General features: G+C 39.2%; 1 protein-coding gene across 1 annotated transcript in view; it reads left to right on the top strand.

Moving 5' to 3' along the window:
* The window catches only part of ITGA8 (integrin subunit alpha 8), a 189,061-nt gene that overhangs the window by 132,263 nt on the left and 36,685 nt on the right, over nt 1-20,113 (top strand). Inside the window, exons 22-24 of the mRNA XM_045466953.1 lie at nt 1,332-1,411; nt 7,165-7,245; nt 17,580-17,685. Coding sequence (XP_045322909.1) covers nt 1,332-1,411; nt 7,165-7,245; nt 17,580-17,685 — 267 coding nt within the window. The remainder of the gene's footprint in view (nt 1-1,331; nt 1,412-7,164; nt 7,246-17,579; nt 17,686-20,113) is intronic.

Raw genomic sequence — 20,113 nt, 5'->3', positions numbered from 1 at the left:
TTGGCTTAATAGATACACATGGGTTTAAATCCCAGCTTTGCTGCTCATCAGTTGTGATACCTTGGACGAGTCACATTGAAATGGGAGAATCACCACATTTAGGAAAGTTTGGAGCAGTGCACTGACATGATATGTATAAAGCCACTGGGGCAGTGCCTGGCTTGTAATGCATTCAGTAAGGGCTAGGGAAATGATGACGATTTATGATTAGAATGATGATTTATTATTAGTTCATATTACTACTGGTTCATATTAACATGAATTTTTAATCAATGATCTGATTCTCGGGGTGTAGTGGCCTTGAGTGCAGGTTCCAGAGTCAGCTTGCAAGAATTTCAATTCCAACTCTACAGCTCATTTGCTGTGCACCTGGAGGAAGGCACTTGATCTCCCTAATCCTCAGATTACTGCTCAGAGTGTAAAATGTCAACAATCAGAGTACCCACCTCATGGGGTGGTTGTCATGATTATGTGAGACAAGGCATGTAAGGCTTTAGCACAGAACATAGGAGAGTAAGTGATAGAATTATTGGCTCTTATTTTTACTTCCTTATTGATACTATCATTGGACTAATTTTCCCCAAAGTTTTAAAAACCTGTCCTCAGATTAAAAAAATAAGAGCAGGTTTAAAACTTTGGGAAATCAAGAAAGGTAGAAAAACAATCCCTACGCTCATAACCTTAATATTATTACCATAGCATAGTATTCTGGTATATTTTTTTTTACAATACACTCTCACTCCTGTACAGTCACTTTTCCACCGACAAACTTTTAAAACAATACCTGAAACACACTGCATGTACAACTTTGTAACCTTTGTCTTTATCGGTCATCGTTCCATTAGAAGCATTTTCCACATATTTGCGTAGGCGTCCCACCCAATGACCCAATTCGCAGTCAGTTTCGATGACGCTGTAAATGTGCATCAAACACAAGCATTACAGTTTTCCAAATCGATTGCCTCTTGTATATTTAGGTTGTTTTTAATTTAGCACATGGGAAGGTGGCAGGAGAAGAATTCGTACAGGACTAAATGAAGAGAATGAACCACAATGTAGAGGGACTTGAATGTCTGGCCTCTGCAGTATTAGTTCCGTGACTTCCTCTAGGCAACCCCCGGGGTGGTAGCAGGGAAAAGGGCAGCAATATGAGATAGGGATTTGCAGGGATGATTTTTATTTTTTTATTTTTTTGAGAGAGAGAGAGGGCACAAGTGAGCGAGGGGCAGAGAGAGAGAGAGAAGTGCAGGGATGATTTAAAAAGATTTTTATGCTGTGTATATGGTCCCTCCCTGTAATAACCTTAGTGTCTTGTGATTTTTTTCTTTTAGTACTCTCTGGGCCTCCGATTTGCAGTTCCACGTCTTGAGAAAACAAACATGAGCATTAACTTCGATCTCCAAATCAGAAGGTTAGATCTTTAAATGCCTAAAATCATGGTCAGCATCCACTATTAGAGAGATCCATAGTGAGATGAATGGCCACGAATCAAACTCCTTAACCTGAAATTAGAACCCAGACTTTTCACAGATCATTTTTTGTTTCTGTTTTTTTCAGTGTTGTAAGTTTTTGTTTGTTTGTTTTTGGTTTTTGTTTGTTTGCTTTTGAAAAGAGATCCATTCTGTAAGCCAAGTTATTTTAGTAAAATTTTGTCCTGGGTACCCTCGCACCCTGGTTTACCTCCATTTTTCCTGATTCTGATTTACATCCTTTCTCCCGCCCTCACCAACACCCCAACAATATCTCTGCCAGGCTCTGAGCTGGGGGTCATTAAACCCCTGAGAATAAAATCTCTGCAAGAAAGCATAGATTATGCATTTGCAAACTTGAAATCTAACTTGTCAGGAATGAATGGGTCTCTGACGGTTTCACTGTGAGCCCCATGGCAGGAAGCAGGTGAGATTCAGAGGACAGAGCCTTTTTTGGTAACTGTAAGACAAAGCATATAGGTAGCTGCCCCTTTTTTCTAAGACTGACACTTTTCAGAGACTCAAGTGTGACTTACCTTTTCACTGTCTATTCTGTTTGTTCCTTCATGGCCAAAAACAATATTTAATGAGTGGAAAGACTTGGAGGTAGCATTGTGCATAAAAGCCCAAATGTGGACTTAAACCCATTAGCCAGTGATGGGATAAATGTAATGACTTCAGTCCACTATTAAAAGAAAAGGAAAGTGAATGGAATACAATATATCACAGTCTTCTTCATGAAACGATCCAATTAGAGAAATGTAAATGTGCATAGTAAGACACCCTGTGAAATACGATAATTTTCTGTGGTCTGCGATTTTAAAAGTTTGAACAACATTAAAAAAAAAAAAGTTTAGGGGCGCCTGGGTGGCGCAGTCGGTTGGGCATCCGACCTCAGCCAGGTCACGATCTCGCGGTCCATGAGTTCGAGCCCCGCGTCGGGCTCTGGGCTGATGGCTCAGAGCCTGGAGCCTGTTTCCGATTCTGTGTCTCCCTCTCTCTCTGCCCCTCCCCCGTTCATGCTCTGTCTCTCTCTGTCCCAAAAATAAATAAACGTTGAAAAAAAAAAAATTAAAAAAAAAAAAAAAGTTTAAACAGCATTGATGGCGACAGCACATACTCAGCTGGGTGAACCCTTGTTCTATAACACAACTCTGAAGTCAGTATCTACAATTTGGTCCTCAAATACTAGTGTGCAATATGGATAAATCTCTACACTTATCTTCTATCCTGTAAGAAGTGATTAGAGAGCGATGATTTTGTGCAATGGATTGCTTTTTAATAGCTACTTGGATTAAAGGTTTTTATTTATTTATTTATTTATTTTAAATATATAAACTTGGGGCACCTGGGTGGCTCAGTTGGTTAAGCGTCCGACTTTGGCTCAGGTCATGGTCTCATCGTTTGTGGGTTCCAACTCCATGTTGGGCTTAGAGCCTGGAGCCTGTTTCAGATTCTGTGTCCCCCTCTCTCTCTCTGCCCCATCCCCACTCGTGCTTTGTCTCTCAAAAATAAATAAAACGTTAAAAAAACTTAAAAAAAATAATAAAATAAAATATATAAACTGTATAAGAACATAGCAGATTTTTAAAATCTGCAACCTGCGGGACGCCTGGGTGGCTCAGTCAGTTAAGCGTCCAACTTCGGCTCAGGTCATGATCTCATGGTTCGTGAGTTGGAGCCCCGTGTCGGGCTCTGTGCTAACAGCATAGAGCCTGGAGTCTGCTTCAGATTCTGTGTCTCCCTCTCTCTCTGCTCCTTGTCTGCTCACGCTCTGTCTCTGTCTCTCAAAAATAAATAAACATTAAAAAGAAATCTGCAACCTGTATCACAAACCACATCCCCTAAATTTGTGATAGATTTCTAAGAAGGAAGGTTTTTCTCACCTACCTTACATCCTTTTCTGACCTTAATTCTTTTTAAAAATTTGACTTAATATTTTCTGCTGATTCTTAAGAGATTTAAAAAAATTTTACCCATATTAGTGATGAGACGCTGACACAATGATTTCTGTAATACCATTTTACCAAAAGCATATTAAATCACTTCTTTATGTCTACATAAATGTATATTTTCCAAAAGGTTTAGGTAGTCCTAAATATTTTTATTTGGGGAATCTTTTGCTTATATTTTTAACTTTTTCAGAAAAAAAAAGTAAAGGCACCCTATACTGAGAACCATCACTCCAGACAGCAGCCTAAAGTTTCTATTTCTTACCATCACTGTCTGTGATGTCAGTCCCACAAATGGTATGAAGATACATCCTCACAAAATAGAAATCATTTATTTAGAAATAAAATCTGTTACAAAGATGCAAAGCAAATTCCTTGGCACATCCTTCTTACTTTTGATTGCAGCTACCGATAACAGAATAAATGAAACCAGTAGTTCACTCTGGGGACAAAGGACAACAACTGATATTCCAAATGCCTTCCCCAGACCCATCCTGGAGATCATCCTCCAACCAGTGAATTTAGCAACAAAGTGCTAAATTTGATGGAAGATAGAAACGGTCACACTTCTAACATCTCGCTTCATCTAAAAGAGTGGACCATGATGATATTCCATCCTTACGTGCTATAGAAACTCATGACTATTTTAACATTATTCTGAAAAAAACATAGAAATGTGGAAATGAAGGAGGAACCAGAGAGGCTACAGGAACATACATAAAGCATCAAATTCCAAAACAGACATTTCCAAGATGAAAATGTTTGAGAATACTTAACACTCAAATAGTGAAGTATTCACGAGTGAGCATTTATGTACATGCCTCGTTGGCAGACTCCAAAGGCATAAATAAATATTTATGGATGGTGTGCGTTCAACTTAAATGTGTTAAAACCAAAAGTAAATTAAACCAAATATTCTGAAGTCTAAGTTCTTAAGCTTTTGACCATATTGATCGCCATTACCCACTTCTAATGCCCCTTTCCACAAACAGAACCCAAAGAGAAACGGGCTTTATGTATTAAGCAACTTAAAAATATTTCATGTTACCGAATGTTTTCATTAAATGGTCTCTTCATGGCGCAGCTCTATGTGACATGTAAACATTCTCCTCCCTGTGTAGAGCGGGTCTCAGATAGCAGTTCCCACATACAAACAGGTCTTTTGTGATATCAGTGAAACTGCTTCCTCAGCAGCGGTGAAATGAACATCGTATTGTATTTGCTAACATTCCAAAGACCACAGAAAGTACAGAGGGAATGTTAGAAAAGAGGGAACAGTAAAGAAAAGGAAAATAGCATCAGAGTGATAAATGAAAAACGTGTTTATCCTTGGTGCATGACATGGAACGTAGTTGTGGAGAGGAAATCCATCATTCCCATGCAGAATTAGCACCGACAGTATAAATAGCTCAGCATCCCGGACGGTGATGGATTGCTTGTTTGAATGTAGCAGTGGCGTTAGTGAAGGAGGTTTCCTTCCAGGAAAAGAGGTCAAGGAAGCATCTAAGTTGTATATCAAGCCTGGTGCCTTTCTTACCGGGAGATTTTGTTGACACCACTGGCTGATGGCAGTACCTAGTGTCATGACAAGGCTGTGTGACAGAAGATGATTTTGATTAGCCAACCAGGTTTCGTCTCCATGTCTGCCATTGCTTTCATTACATGGTAAAATAGCCTCCGTAAGCTTCATGTTAGACTCCTGTCCAAAGATGATTTCAGGGCTTGACATCTGCTGGCTTTTTTTGTGAGTAACGACAAGTGTGTTATTTAAACCACGTGGAAACAAAACACAATGAAGTTACAGGATCGCTTAAATGAAACGACTTTTTTTTCATCATTTTTACATTCACTGCTGCAAAGCAGTGTGAACTAGAAAATAGAACCAAGTCTGGGTAATGTGTGCAACAATGAGACCTAAATTTCCAAACTGAAGAGTTTCCCATAATGCATTCAGAGCCATGCAATGTACAACAAGTAGACTTAATGACTTCTTGCTGGTAATTAAGAATTCCGCCTTAAAAAAAACCCCAAAAACCTTTTTAGTTAACTGATTTTCCCCAGATGTGATAATAATAAAGTGGCCTGGAAACTGGGGTTCAAACTTTGGTGAACAAGTCCCCCTAGGCTCATCACTAGCTTAGTAGTGATGCCCTATTGCAGGAAATGAGCCTGACATTGGCCTGTTTATATCTTTTATGTGTGTTTGTGGTTTAAGTGGCCTTATCAGTATATACGATCAGGCAAGACTTTTCAAAAGCATTGTGGGGATGATTCTGTCTCCTCCTCCTCCTTTGAAAGCTGACTTTTACATCTCCTTTCCAGCTCCCACATTTGGGAAGCTTCAAAAGCTAGTCAGAACATACCCCATTACCACTCCTGCAGTGTTAAAGCATTATCCATTGAATCTGCGTGAAAGTCGATGATGAAAAGTGGACGCTTTCTCTTCTTAATGAGACCTTGATATAAACATGACCTGTCAGTGGTGGTGCGGCCACATCTGTTTGCTGAAAGCTGCATAATCTTGGGGATATGAGGGTGACTCCACTGAAAGCACAAGAGGGTAATAAAGGCAAATGACATCTGCATTCAAAGCTCAGCTACTGGTCAAGCCTCTCATGAGACCGTGTTTCATTTTCTTTACTGCCCGCTCAACACGGGCATCTTTTTTTTAATTTTTAAAATATTTTTATTATTTATTTTGGAGAGAGAGAGAGACAGAGTGCGAATGGGGAAGGAGCAGAGACAGAAGGAGACACAGAATCTGAAGCAGGCTCCAGGCTCTGAGCTGTCAGCACAGGGCCTGACGCGGGGCTCGAACTTGAGAACTGCGAGATCATGACCTGAGCCGGGGGCGTAACCAACTGAGCCACCCAGGTGCCCCAACACATGTATTTTTCAAAAGCTAAATTTCATACGTGATTATATTTGAGAGAAAAAAAAAAAAAAAGCAGACTTAAAAATAATTTTGCCACTGTTCTAAGAAACATCATTAAACATTCACCTTCTATCTTGAGATTCTTGATGCCCTGGACAGCATCGATGGCCTCTCCTGATTGCATCAGTCTGAGCTGCCAGACTTCCTGGGGTCTTGCTTCTTCCTGCCATCGTCATTGGCTATGCTTCCAATTCAGTCCCTGCCCCCCACCCTAGTCAGCCAGTGAGGATGCAGTGAATGTGCACTTATTTTAATATTACTTCAGAAATAAACCATAAGGAAGATAAATTTGCTGCCAAAACAATGTATGGTATGATGCATTCCAGAGCCAAATGCAAACGCTTTTTCCATTATGTGCTGCTCTTGGATTATTCTTGCCAGTTCTCTTCTTTATTAGCATGGAGAATCAGGAGTTCACTGTGCCGTCCTTTCCCATTTGATGGGCAATAAACATGATGCACAGAGAAGTTAAGGAATGTGTCCAAGGTAGAAGGTGGAAAATGAATTCAGCTCACTGCCTTTTTGGTTTAGCCATTGAAACAAAAAAGCATTAGCTTTCCTAGATGTCTGTTGTGTTTTCAGATAAGATGCCGCCTCATGGAAAGTTACATTATTTTTACCCATAGAAAATCTTAGCATTTCCACTTTCAGATGGTTGTGATTTCGTAGAATGGATATGCCATTGTTTTCTGAATGACTGTATTAGTAATGTTTGTTATTCTTTTTATATATGGAATGTTTTTTTATGATCATATGTTGTAACATGGCTGAGAAAATATATTGAAATCATATTGTCGCTGTGTTTTAGTTCCAACAAGGACAACCCAGACAGCAATTTTGTGAGCCTGCAAATCAACATCACTGCTGTAGCTCAAGTAGAAATAAGAGGGTAAGTAATAATCAAGATATTGTAGTAGTTATACTATAATAATGGCTTCCTGTATGTGAGAGTTATGAAAAACACTAGGAAAAACTATATGGAATTTTCTAATGCATTAGCAATCACAATTCACTCTGGTTATAAATTTCATGCTTTTCTACCCTTCATTAGCCTTCCATTAAAAACTAGAGTAAACCCTGTATGGTAATTGACTCGAAGGATATCAAAACAAGAGATCACTTTACTCCCCAAACTGACAGTTCAGTAATCAGACTATAAAAACTAGTGATAAGACGCCAGATAAAATAGACAGACAGGTGATACCCTGAGAAGTCTCACTTCTCCAAAAATTATTTTGGAAATATAATGAAAACCTAGCCTCACCATACCACATCTTGAGTTTAACAAATGGCCAGCTCGTAGATGTGAGGGTTGATGGGATCTCCGTCTTATATCTTTTTCCTTTTGTCCTATTCCTTGAAAAATGTACCAATAAGCAATCAGTTGAGAGATGAGAGGAAAGTGGTCAAGTAAAAGGCTTAGAAGAACTACCATCTTGGGAAATCCATGCCTGGAGGATGAAAAGACATTAGAAATGGAGGGCATAGAGTTCTTATCTTACACAAATGTGGACCTCATTGATTTCATTGTAATTCTTATTCCTTCAGGACAATCTAGGACTTGGTATTCTGGGCCGAACTGTCTTTGGGGCTCCAGCAATCACAGTTCCCTTATCCTTTTCATAGTCCTGAGCGGTTCCCACTTCTCTGTGTTGGCAGCTAGGGCCACTGCATTCAGAGCCCTTGTCTCCAGGATACTGCAGCCTCTGGCTGCCCTCTGTGAGGGTGGGGGAGGTCGGAGGTGGAGCCCTGCCTGTCCTCCTGGTACCAGTGAGGTGCCACTTAGTGGATTAGAACAGAATCATACCTAACATGGATTGATCCTTCCATGTGCTACCCCAACCCATTGGCACCTCTTAATGTGGACCAGTATCCTTGCTGTACAGGTGAGGGGATTTCGGGGTTGAAGGCTACCCAGCTAGGAAGTGGGGAGGTACCATGCAAGTACAGGCAGCCTGCCTGCAGGTGCATATTTATAAACGATCATGCCGTGCAGCCTGTGAGAGAGTTCTTTGAACCTTAGCTACGCAGAATCTTGTTTGTTTATGCTTCTGTGATTTTTTTTCATTCAAATGAGTGTTTTTGACATTCACCCACTCTAGGGAAGGTGCCTATAGTTCATTCATTTTAATTGCAGTAGGGTTTAACATTGTAAAGCAACATGATACTTGCTCATCCATTCCACTCTTGAGGAACACTGGGGCTTTTCTTTTTCCTTTGTTACAGACTTTCTTGTGCATACCTCACGGTACACATGTGGAAGGAGGTGGGAAGGGTACCTGCTTAGAGGTGGAATTTCAGGATCAGACAATGTACACTAACTTTACTAAATAGTACCAAACTTGGGGAGCCTGGGTGGCTCAGTCGGTCGAGCGTCCAAGTTCGGCTCAGGTCATGATCTCGCGGTCCGTGAGTTCGAGCCCCGCGTCGGGCTCTGTGCTGACAGCTCAGAGCCTGGAGCCTGCTTCGGATTCTGTGTCTCCCTCTCTCTCTGCCCCTCCCCCCCCCCCATGATCTGTCTCTCTCTCTGTCAAAAATAAATAAACATTTAAAAAAATTTTTAAAAATAGTACCAAACTTTTTCAAAATAATTATACCAAGTTATCATTCAAAGAACTCTCCACTTTGTTAACTAAACTCACAGAATGGTCGAGTTTTTCATTTTGATGGATAAGAAATACTATCTAACTGAAGGTTCAATTTGCTGTTCCCCGGTTCCTAAATGAGACCAAGTAGCTTTTTCATGCATTTGCTGACTCCATTCTTCCCATATTGGGTAATTTCTGTTCATTTTTAAAGACACATTTCTACTAAGAGACTTTTTTTCATATTCATAGGAACTCTTTTCTATTTTTTTTAATTTTTACTTTTAATATTCATTTATTTTTGAGAGACAGAGAACGTGAGCGGTGGAGTTGCAGAGAGCGAGAAGGGGACAGCAGATCTGAAGCGGGCTCTGTGCCGACAGGCTCCAAGCCTGAAGCAGGCTCTGAGCTGATGCAGGGCTCAGACTCACAAGCTGTGATATTACGACCTGACCTGAAATCAGATGCTTAACCAACTGAGCCACCAGGCACCCCTCTTTCCTATTCTAGAGTTGAGACACTAATCCTTTATCAGCTACGGAGGTTGCAAATATCTTTTCAGTTTATGGGGTTTATCTTTTTTTAAGTCAGGTTTATTGAGGTATAAATTATATAAAGTAAAACTCACCCTTTTTTTTTTTAGATGTTCAATTTGAAGCGTTAAGACACCACAAGGACGTTCAATGTAAAACAGTTCTGTCACCCCACATAGCTTCTCATGCACCTTTGTAGTTGACCCAGCCCTCACTCCCAGGCTCTGGAAACCTTGATCTATCTTCTGTCACTGTCTTTCCAGAAAAATAATATAAATCTACTCCTACAGAATGTAGCCTTTTGAATCTGGCTTCTTTCACTTAGCATAATGCATTTGAAAAAAACACCCATGTTCGTACATGTATCAGTGGTCTGTTTCTTTTTATTGCTGAGAAGTATTCCACTATACTGAAGTCCCGTGAAATGTTCATCCATCCACAAGTTGGTGAACATTTGGGTTGTTTCCAAGTTTGGGGCTATAAATAATAAGCCTGCTAGAGGCATTCACATACAGGTCTTTGTTGGGGTATTTGTTTTCACAAATGGAGTGGAGTTGTATGGCAAAGGTATGGTTAACTTTACAAGAAACTGCCAACCTGTGTTTCAAAGTGGCTGTGCCATTTTCATTTGACGTTCCCCTCCCCCCCCCCCCCCCCCCCCCCCCGGCAGATGGGAGTTCCAGCTGTGCCGTGGGCTTGTAGGCATGTGCTTGAGGTTTGGGGTTTTTTTGTTCATTTTTATCCATTGTAATAAGTATGTGAGAAGAATCTCATGGAGTTTTAATTAGCATTTTCTAATGACTGGTGATATTGAGCATCTGTTCACAACTCATTTGCCATTAGGGTTCTCTTTGAAGTGCCTTTTACAATTCTGCCCGGGGTGCCTGGGTGATGCAGTCAGTTGAGCATCTGGCTCTTGATTTTGGCTCAGGTCATGATCTCACAGGCTCTCTGGCAACACGGAGCCTGCTTGGGATTCTCTCTCTCTCTCCCCCGCTCTCTGTCCCTTCCCCCAGTCACGTTCTCTCTCTCTCAAAATAAATATAAATTTATAAATAAATAAACATTAAGAAAACCAACCTTATAATTTAAAAAATAATAATTTTTAAAAATAAATAAAATTTTGCCCATTTATTATTGTCTATCTTATTATCAAACTATAAAAGTTCCTTATATATTCTGGATGCAAAATCATCTATCAGATATGTGTCCTGCAAATATTTTCTTACTGAAATATTTCTTTCAGTATTTCAGTAATATTTCAAAAATATTTCAGTTTATGGTTTGGCTTGTTATTTTCTTAACAGTGATGTTCAAAAAGCAAAAATTTTTAGTTGTATGAAATTCGACTTTAAATATTTTATAGTTTGCCCTCTTTTTGTCCTTTGTAAAAAAAAAAAAAATCTTTGCTTTCTGCAGAGTCGCAGGATTTTCTATTGTTTTCTTCTACAAGTTTTGCAATTTTACATTTTGGTCTATGATTAAATTATTTTTTAATCTGATCTGAGGTAAGGTCCAAGGCTCACTTTGGTATAAGAATATCCAATTGTTGCTATGCTATTGGTTGTCAGACCATCCTTCCCCCATTGAATTGCCTGACACCTTTGTCTATCTGTGAAGCTGTTTCCAGACCTCCCATTCTGTTCCATTGATCTACATGTATAAGTCTTGAAATAAAAGCAATGTATCCTGAGATCTCGTAAAGTCACTTACAAATTTTAGTAGCTTTATTGTTTGTTGATTTCCTAGAATTTTCTATAACATTCCTATGTCATCTGTGAATACAAAGTTTTATTTTTTATCCTGACTAATCTCATCTGTATGTGCAAAAGTTTAGCCAACTCCACAGTTCAAGGGAATAGTACCCACAAGAGATTACCCTTACTTCTTTAAAAAAAATTTTTTTTAATGTTTATTTTTGAGAGAGAGAGAGAGAGACTAAGTGCAAGTGGGGGAGGGGCAGAGAGGGAGACACAGAATCTGAAGCAGGCTCCAGGCTCTGAGCTGTCAGCACAGAGCCCAATGCAGGGCTCGAACCCACGAACTGTGAGATCACGACCTGAGCCGAAGTCGGCGCTCAACCCACTGAGCCACACAGGTGCCCCAAGAGATTACCCTTATGTCTGACACCAATTGCAGATTTGAGTGGTTCCCCAAACCCCCCTCAGGTTTGATAATCCACATAGAAGAACTCACAGAACTCACTGAAAGCTATTATACTCATGGGCTCAGTTCATTACAGGGAAAAGATAAAAATTAAAATTAGCCAAGGGAAGACGTGTATAAGTTGGAGCCCGGGGACAGTACCACCAGACACAAGGCTTCTGTTGTTACCTCCATGGAGTCAGCACATGTTAATTTCCTCGTATGGGTATATAACAGTATATATGGAGTATCCCCAACCCAGGATCCAACTGTGATCCCCAGTCACAGTTTTTATTGCCTACGTAAGCATGACCGATTCATTGACCACTTAACTGATCTCAGTCTCCAGGTTGTCTGATATGATGTGATCAAGCTCCCACCCTGAATCACACTGTTGGTCTTTCTGATGTGGGCAACTCTCACTCCAAATCATAGTTAGAATATCCAGTGGGACCCAAGACCCCCAAGAAAACAAAGATACTTCTTCCTCTCAGGCATAAAATTTCTAGAGCTTAGATTTTACCTCTCAGAAGCTGAGGCCAAAGGCCAGACCAGTTTGGGGGAAAGGTTAAGTTGTTTACTACGTAGTTATGCCTTTTATTTCTTTTTCTTCTCATACTGCACAGTCTAGGAGTATCAAGGCAGGATCAAATAGACATGGTGCAAAAAGACATCTCTGCCTTGTTTTTAGATCCTACCTTGATCTTAAGGGGAAACGTTCGGTTTGTCTTTCAAGGAAGTTGTCTGTTTCAGCTAAGTTGTTACATGCATGGCTCATGATAATCTCTCATTTGCCCTTTAATGTATGTAGGACCTCATCATTCCCCATATTGGCAATTTGTATCTTTTACTCCCCCGCTTCTCCCCCTGCCGCCAGTCACTCTAACGAGAGTTTAAAGACCTTTCCAAAGAGCCAGATTTTTGGTTTCATTTTGGTTTCATATTTTTTCTTTCTTTTTTTTTTTTTTACCCTCTCTTTTAATTTGTTTGTTTGTTTGTTTTCTATTCCATTGGCCCTTGCTTTTGTTATTATTATTTCCTTCCTTCTGCTCACTTTGGGTTCGATTTTCTCTTCTTTTCTGGTTCCTCTATGTAGAAATTAAATCATTGACTGGAGACCTCTCTTCTTTTCTTACATAAGCATTTAGTGCTGTAAATTTTCCTCTAAGAATTGCTGGAGCACATACCAAAATGTGAATATGTTGGGTTTTCAGTCACAGCGTTTGTAATTTCCTTTGTGATTTCTTCCTCAATTCATGAGTTGACTCACAGGAGGTGAGTTTGATTTATAGATAATTGGAGCTAATCCAGATGTTTCATTTTTGTGCATTTCTTACTTAACTCCCCTGTCTGAGAAAAACACTAAAGAAAATCAGAGAAGAAATAAGCATTTTTGTACTATCTTATTTTGACATATTTTTAACATTTATACCTTAGAATACATGAAATGTTGTCTACATCATTAAGCTTAGTTTTTCTTTGTTTTGCTAACCAAAAATAAAATGAAACTTTTTAAATTCCAAAACAAATTTTAAATTGGGATCTATTTTTATTCCATAAGACATAACTCAGTCCAAGGCGGCACAGTGTGTAAAATAACTGTATTTATTCTTATATATCCAATTTGTAAGACAAATATTTACAAGTGCATTTCTGCCATCATTTATGATGACACCAATGTTTCTAAGTTTAAAAAGAAGGACATTTTCTATTCATTTTACCAATGTTCAAAGCAGGTCATTAAAATTGGATTTCTCATCTGGGTGCAGGTTTTTTAATCGCTAGATAAATGTCCAGCATTTGACCACAGTTTATTCTCTAACATAGTGTTAAAGTTCTTTTTAACCATTTTGCAAAATAAAACTCTTTATTCCAAACACCCAGCAAAAATATTAGTTCCAATGTTTAATTCTTCAAGGAACAATCAGCTGCTGTGTTGAAAATCTTCCACACTCAGTCTCCAGAAAAATCTTTTTTTTTTTTTTTTTGCCAGTTGGTTTATTCCAATATATTTTATCATCCACTATCTCTAGCAGTTCTTATTTCATTTTTATAATTTTAAAAATAAACTCAAATGGATTGATTTCTTTTAATGGGGAAAAATACTGAATTGTTCTAGTGATTTTATTTTTTTATAATTTGTTTTAATGTTTATTTATTTTTGAGAGAGAGAGAGAGACAGAGCATGAGCAGGGGAGGAGCAGAGAAAGAGGGAGACACAGAATCCCAAACAGGCTCCAGTCTCTGAGCTGTCAGCACAGAGCCTGACGCAGGGCTCGAGCCCACAAACCGTGAGATCATGACCTGAGCACGAGCAGGGGAGGAGCAGAGAGAGAGGGAGACACAGAATCCCAAACAGGCTCCAGTCTCTGAGCTGTCAGCACAGAGCCTGACGCAGGGCTCGAACCCACAAACAGTGAGATCATGACCTGAGCCGAAGCCGGACGCTCAACCAACGGAGCCACCCAGGCGCCCCATGTTCTACTGATTTTAAAGCCAGATGGTGTCAACACTGTCTTTCAGCAGATTTACAAGTCATTTGTTGGGACAAAGGATTAATTTAGCTTTGAAGTCTGTAAGAAGTAAATCTGGCCACAAGAGGCAGCACCACATGTACTGAGCTCACAACGAGTAATAAAATCATGTCCTTTGTAATATAATCAGGATTGAGTGGGTTTGATTAAGGGACACTGCCATCATGAACAACCATGGTCTGTATGGACACTGGCCATCGCGGTCAGAGCCACTGTTGCTCCACACAATAAATAGTAGTCTGCTATTTAGGACTAATAGTGTTTGAAAATAGGATTACGAAAATAGGGTCCCTACCATACTACCGCAGCATCAGATTTGAACATCCAATAGCATATAGACTTTAACTTATCAAAAACCTAATTCCTTGCTTCCCTAATCCCTTCCTAATGTCTAGTATTACCATTGGTGCCCCACTCTTCATATTACTGGCGCATCTCCATGGAACAATGGTCTGTCCTCCATCTTAGAATGTGAGCACTATTCAGTAAGGGCTGTTTGGGCTGTTTATCCTAGGCTAATAGTTGATTACACTCTTTCTTCCTTCTTAAAAAAAAATAATAATTTTGGAAAACAGGAATAACCTTTCACTTATTTCTTTGGAATCTTTAAAGAGTCATTGTGTTTGCCACGGCTTCCCCAGATTTGAAAAAGTCTTAGGGGCACCTGGGTGGCTCAGTCAGTTAAGTGTCTGACTTCAGCTCAGCTCATGATATAATGGCTCGTAGGTTCAAGCCCCACATCGGGCTCTGTGCTGACTGCTCAGAGCGTGGAGCCTGCTTTGGATTCCGTGTCTTTGTCTGTCTCTGCCCCTCCCCTGCTCATGCTGTGTCTTTGTCTCTCTCTGTCTCTCAAAAATAAATAAACATTAAAAAAAAATTTTTTTTAAAGAAAAGAAAAAGTCTTAGAGGGTAGATAACTGAATTTTGTGAGCCATACCTTTTGAATGATTTTGCCATGCCCTATAATAGATTATTTGTTTCCTTACAGATTTCTATTTGATTTTGTTACAGAAATGGGGCAGGAAGTTTAAGTTGTCCTTGCTAAAATCACTGCTGCTTAGTGGCCCCTGTTGGTGCATTAACACAGTTGACCTCTTAACAACACAAGAGTTAGAAGCACCAACCCCCTGCACATGTAACTTTTGATTCCCCCAAAACTGAACTACTGTTGACAGTAAGCCTTACCGATAACTTAAGCAGTTGATTAACACATATTTTGTATATGTGTTATATACTGTATGTTAATAATAAAGTAGACTAGAGGGAAAAAAAGTCACCAAGAAAATCATGAGGAAGAGAAAAAAAAAAACGTTTACAGTACTATATATTATATATGGAAAAAATCTGCATGTAAATGGACCCTCACAGTCCAAATCTGTGTTTTTCAAGGGTCAACCATATATTGGAAGTAAAACGGATGATACTGAGTAGACCTGAGCTCTAGTCTTCACCTGCAACTAACCTCTACTTTTCTGAACACCAGTTTTCCTTTCATGTATAAAATGAGGGGTTTTGAACACATCGCCTCCATAGCACCTGTCACATTCTAAGTATTTATGATTCTGTGATACTGGAGCATTTATGACCAGTCTTACAGGATTGACGACCATAAGAACACACTTTTTCAGAAAAAAATGTTCATACTTGTTCTATACGTGTCCTATACTTGTTCTCTATGCCAAAAACAAAAACAAAACAAAACAAAAAACAAGTTTTCCCTAGAGCCTCACAATGGATGTGGAGCATGGGGTCAGCTCCCTGTGGCCTTTGCTAAGAGCAAAGAAAAGTTTTGGGTGGTTAGGTTGTGAAAACTCCATGGGAAAGCAAGCCCAAACTCTCTGGGCTTCACTCAAATGAAAGTAACCGTCTGTGTTCTGTACTCTTCTCCTCGCCAAGTTCCCAGAGTTTGGTCTGAACATGGATTAATCAAATCAAGTCAGAAGGGGGAGTATCACATACCAACAAACCAATACAAGGGTAGGCAACATTGAGGTACCAGCCCCGCAAGGCTGTGCCCTGCACTTTTTGTTGAACAGTTGCCCATTAAGGATGAAAGCAAAGCGTTTTATAATTTAGTAGAATTTCTGTGGGTTGTCAGTTGAAAAAATATACTTACTTCTTCCACTCACCCCCAGAAGACAATGCAGCCAAATGAACTTTGACCAAGAGCATTTGAGTTGTTTTCCAATCATTTGTGGTATACAACCCGAAGAGTTTATCATAATTTTCCAGATGAGGAAATAGGGACACACAGAAAATTAAGTTACTTGCCCTTGGGTCAGTATTTAGCCCAGTAAATTTTGCTTTCTGCTTTAGAAAAAGATTACTCAGAGGGGAAAATAAAGATAGCTGTTTGAAGTTGCTAGAGGCTGTGTTAAGTACTAATGCTTTTGAAAGGGCATTTAAGACATCTGATTGCCAAAAGAGGGATTTTCTGTTCAAGTTGCTTTTAACTAAAGGTCTAGGAATTCTTTTAAACATACCTTACCTAAAAATTGCTAAAAAAAAAAAAAAAAAAAAAAAATCATTCTTTTGGGAATTCACCTTTTTAAGCTTATATAAAAATAACAATTTGGTTTGTAACCAGCTTTTACTGTAGAATAATGCCAGGTACTGTACTGTATTCACCCAGTGCTCTCTTTCTAAGTGTAAATGGCAGGCAAGAAATATCCATGTATCAAGTTAATATCCTACTTACATGATTAAATCATGTGATTCTCTGTCTCTTACCCTTAACTTATCTAGAAGACAACTCTAGAACTCCATCAGGCTTTATTTTGGCTCTGGGCCTAGCCTTGGGGAAAGCCCAAGAAATCTCAGAAGGAGGAGTATACAAGTGGCTGCTTTTCTCCTCTGAAGTATTTAATTAAAAACTACATTTCTTCTCAACTCATTATTTAACACACCACACGGTATTCTAGATTTTTATCCACAAAAAAAAAGTCCCAGTTCTTGGTATGGCTTGAAGCAGGGATTTATATCCTGTACACACACACACACTCATACACTTGCACAGGACCTATAGGTAGCTTTATACATTTATATGTGTATATGTTTAATTATCCATCTCAACTCAGGAATGCTCTCCACTCTGCCCCCTAGTGCCCAAGAGATGAGATACTATAAAATAGTCCACCTCTGAGCTAGAGACTAGGAATGAAGAGCCTTCAGAAGATGTTTTAGATCCTTTACTGTTCCTTTAGCTGTTTTGCTAGACATCACTTTACATGCATACTTTTTTCCTTATAGACAAATAAGTCTACAGTTCAAATAGTCTATAAGTCTATATAGACTATAAGTCTATAGTTCAATAGTTCAAATAAATTGAGGGCCACTTTGTCCAGTTGCTGTTCGTATACCGTCCACTAGTGAAGGCTTCTTCACCTGTGTCATCAGCAGCAATTAACAAAATGCTCCATGTTTCAGAGTGTCGCACCCTCCGCAGATCGTTCTGCCCGTTCCTAACTGGGAACCAGAAGAGGAGCTCCACAAAGAGGAGGGAGTTGGACCAGTGGTGGAACATATTTATGAGGTAGCTTTCGTCTATCTTAAAGCTGTGTTGGGAGTGTTCTCTTACACTCTTTACCAATAAACTCTTAGTAACATTTTGAAAGACACCGATCCAAGATCTGAGCTTTATATGCTGCTATCATATTGGAGCGGGGGACTGTATGAGTCGCTTGCTTTTTAGTGGTAAGAGCTGTTACGTAGTGAGACTATTTTCTCTTGTTACTGTTCTCTTTTTATTATAGATTTTTTAAAATGTTTTTATTTTTGAGAGAGAGAGAGAGAGAGAGAATGAGCAGGGGAGGGCACAGAGAAAGGGAGACACAATCTGAGGTAGACTCCAGGCGCTGAGCCTGATGTGGGGCTTGAACCCAAGCACCACCAGATCATGACCTGAGCCAAAGCCAGATGCTTAACCGACAGAGCCACCCAGGCGCCCCTACTGTTCTCTTTTAAATGTTCCTTAATTCCTCTTCTTTTAACGTTTGGACAGCCTAAGCATCAAAATGATTAGCTTCCTAAACTGTATTTTGCCTCTTCCTACATTTTCAAATGTAGAAACATTTAAAACCTACCCACCTCTTAAACTGAAAGTCACCAACCAGAAGGTACCAGACAGAGAAAATTTTATGGATTATTCACTATTGTACAAAAAAAAAAAAAAAAAAAAAATATATATATATATATATATATATATATATATGTATATACACACACACATATATACACACACATATATACATACATGTATATATATATTAAAACCCATATATATAACATAACCACATATATATATATATGTATATATATATAAAACTTATTCTGAGATTTGAAGTAGTCCTCAATTAGAAAAATATTTTCCAGAAGGAAACCAGCAGCTCATGAAAAAGCCCTGATGATCTTTTTCTACTTCAAGTGTTAAATTGTGAATAGGGAGTAACTTTGTTGACACATCATCTGAAACATATGAATTTCTTAGGGGATTCTGGGCGGCTCAGTCAGTTAAGCGACCTGACTTCAGCTCAGGTCATGATCTTTCAGTCTGTGAGTTCGAGCCCCGCGTCGGGCTCTGTGCTGACACCTCAGAGCCTGGAGCCTGCTTCAGATTCTGTGTCTCCCTCTCTCTCTGCCCCTTGCCTGCTCACGATCTGTCTGTCTCTGTCTCTCAAAAATAAGTAAACATTACAAAAATTACCGAAACATTTAAATTTCTTAGAGTTAGAAACTAATATGTAGTAAAGGGCTAGTTCAGTAGTTGTTCTTTTTTTTTTTTAAATAAAATAAATACCATTAGTGGAGAGTAGTTATTCCTGTTCATTGTCAAAGAATCAGGAATAGAATTTTGGTAAAAATGATGCTCTAAGCCGTCTTCTGTTTGAGGTCCCTTTTTATTTAATGCTGTTTCCTGTATAACTCATTCCACTGACCTAATAATCCTGACTGTGACTTTCATCTCAAGCTACAAGGGACATGAATAGCATTCTCTAAGGTTAACAATGAAGCCATTTCAAAACTGATGAGCTGTTTACATATGTGGGAAAGAAGCCATCAACTCCTGCACAGCGTCAACACGAAAACCTCTGTCATCTGCCCAACCTGAGGTTCAGAATCAGCCCTGTCCAAAGCTGGATCAAAGCTTTGCCCTAAACTCTCTTGATAGCAAAAGGATAACATAGTCCCCAAGGCCACTCGGATTAAGAACCTCGCTGGAAAAGGAAAAAAAAAGTGCTGTCAAATAATTGATTAAACTTGTGTGCACCAGTTTCTGCTTAAGAAGGGTGAGACTTTAAAGTCTGCCACCATATTCAAGCTCAGTGATTCGCAGGGAAGCCCTGCTTCTAATCTTAGAAGAAACGGATCATAAGATTTTAGGGTAATAATCCGTGGTGACAAAGCAATCGTCACATGTTTCTTCCATGCTATTCTCATGTCTCAAAATATACTGTTATCAGTGGATGTCATGTTGCTCTGATAATGTGAACTAAGTGAGCCGCCTAATAAGCAAAACCAATTATAAATTGTTTCATTGATCAGTATAATGATCAGAACTGTGAAAAAAAAAAAGGGGGGGCAAAAGTTTCCTGCTAACTTTGAAGTGAATTTTAAAAACCACAAGAAATTTAAATACATTTAGTGAACTTCTCAAGCTGTTTTTTGTGTCCTGTGAGTATAGGATTCATGTGTTTAAAACGCTCATCTCTTTATGAGATGTGGCCTTTCTTTGAGATTCACTGATTAAAACAGAAGAAGCCCAGCTTTGAAATGCACACTTGCAGTGAACTGTGGTGAGGCTGGACGGTCTTCAGCATTTGATGGATAACCATTTTTCCAGAGGGTGAAAGACAGTGCACCACAGATGGTTACAATTGACAAGTCGGTAGTCAGGAAAACGGCAGATTTCAATGTAAAGAAAGAGTAACTAGGTTTTGAAAGCGCATAATTAAAATTGCATT

This window comes from Leopardus geoffroyi, chromosome B4 (genome assembly GCF_018350155.1).
Source record: "Leopardus geoffroyi isolate Oge1 chromosome B4, O.geoffroyi_Oge1_pat1.0, whole genome shotgun sequence".
Taxonomy (NCBI): domain Eukaryota; kingdom Metazoa; phylum Chordata; class Mammalia; order Carnivora; family Felidae; genus Leopardus; species Leopardus geoffroyi.
The sequence above is the reverse complement of the archived record's forward strand: the minus strand, read 5'-3'. Positions and strand labels throughout refer to the sequence as shown.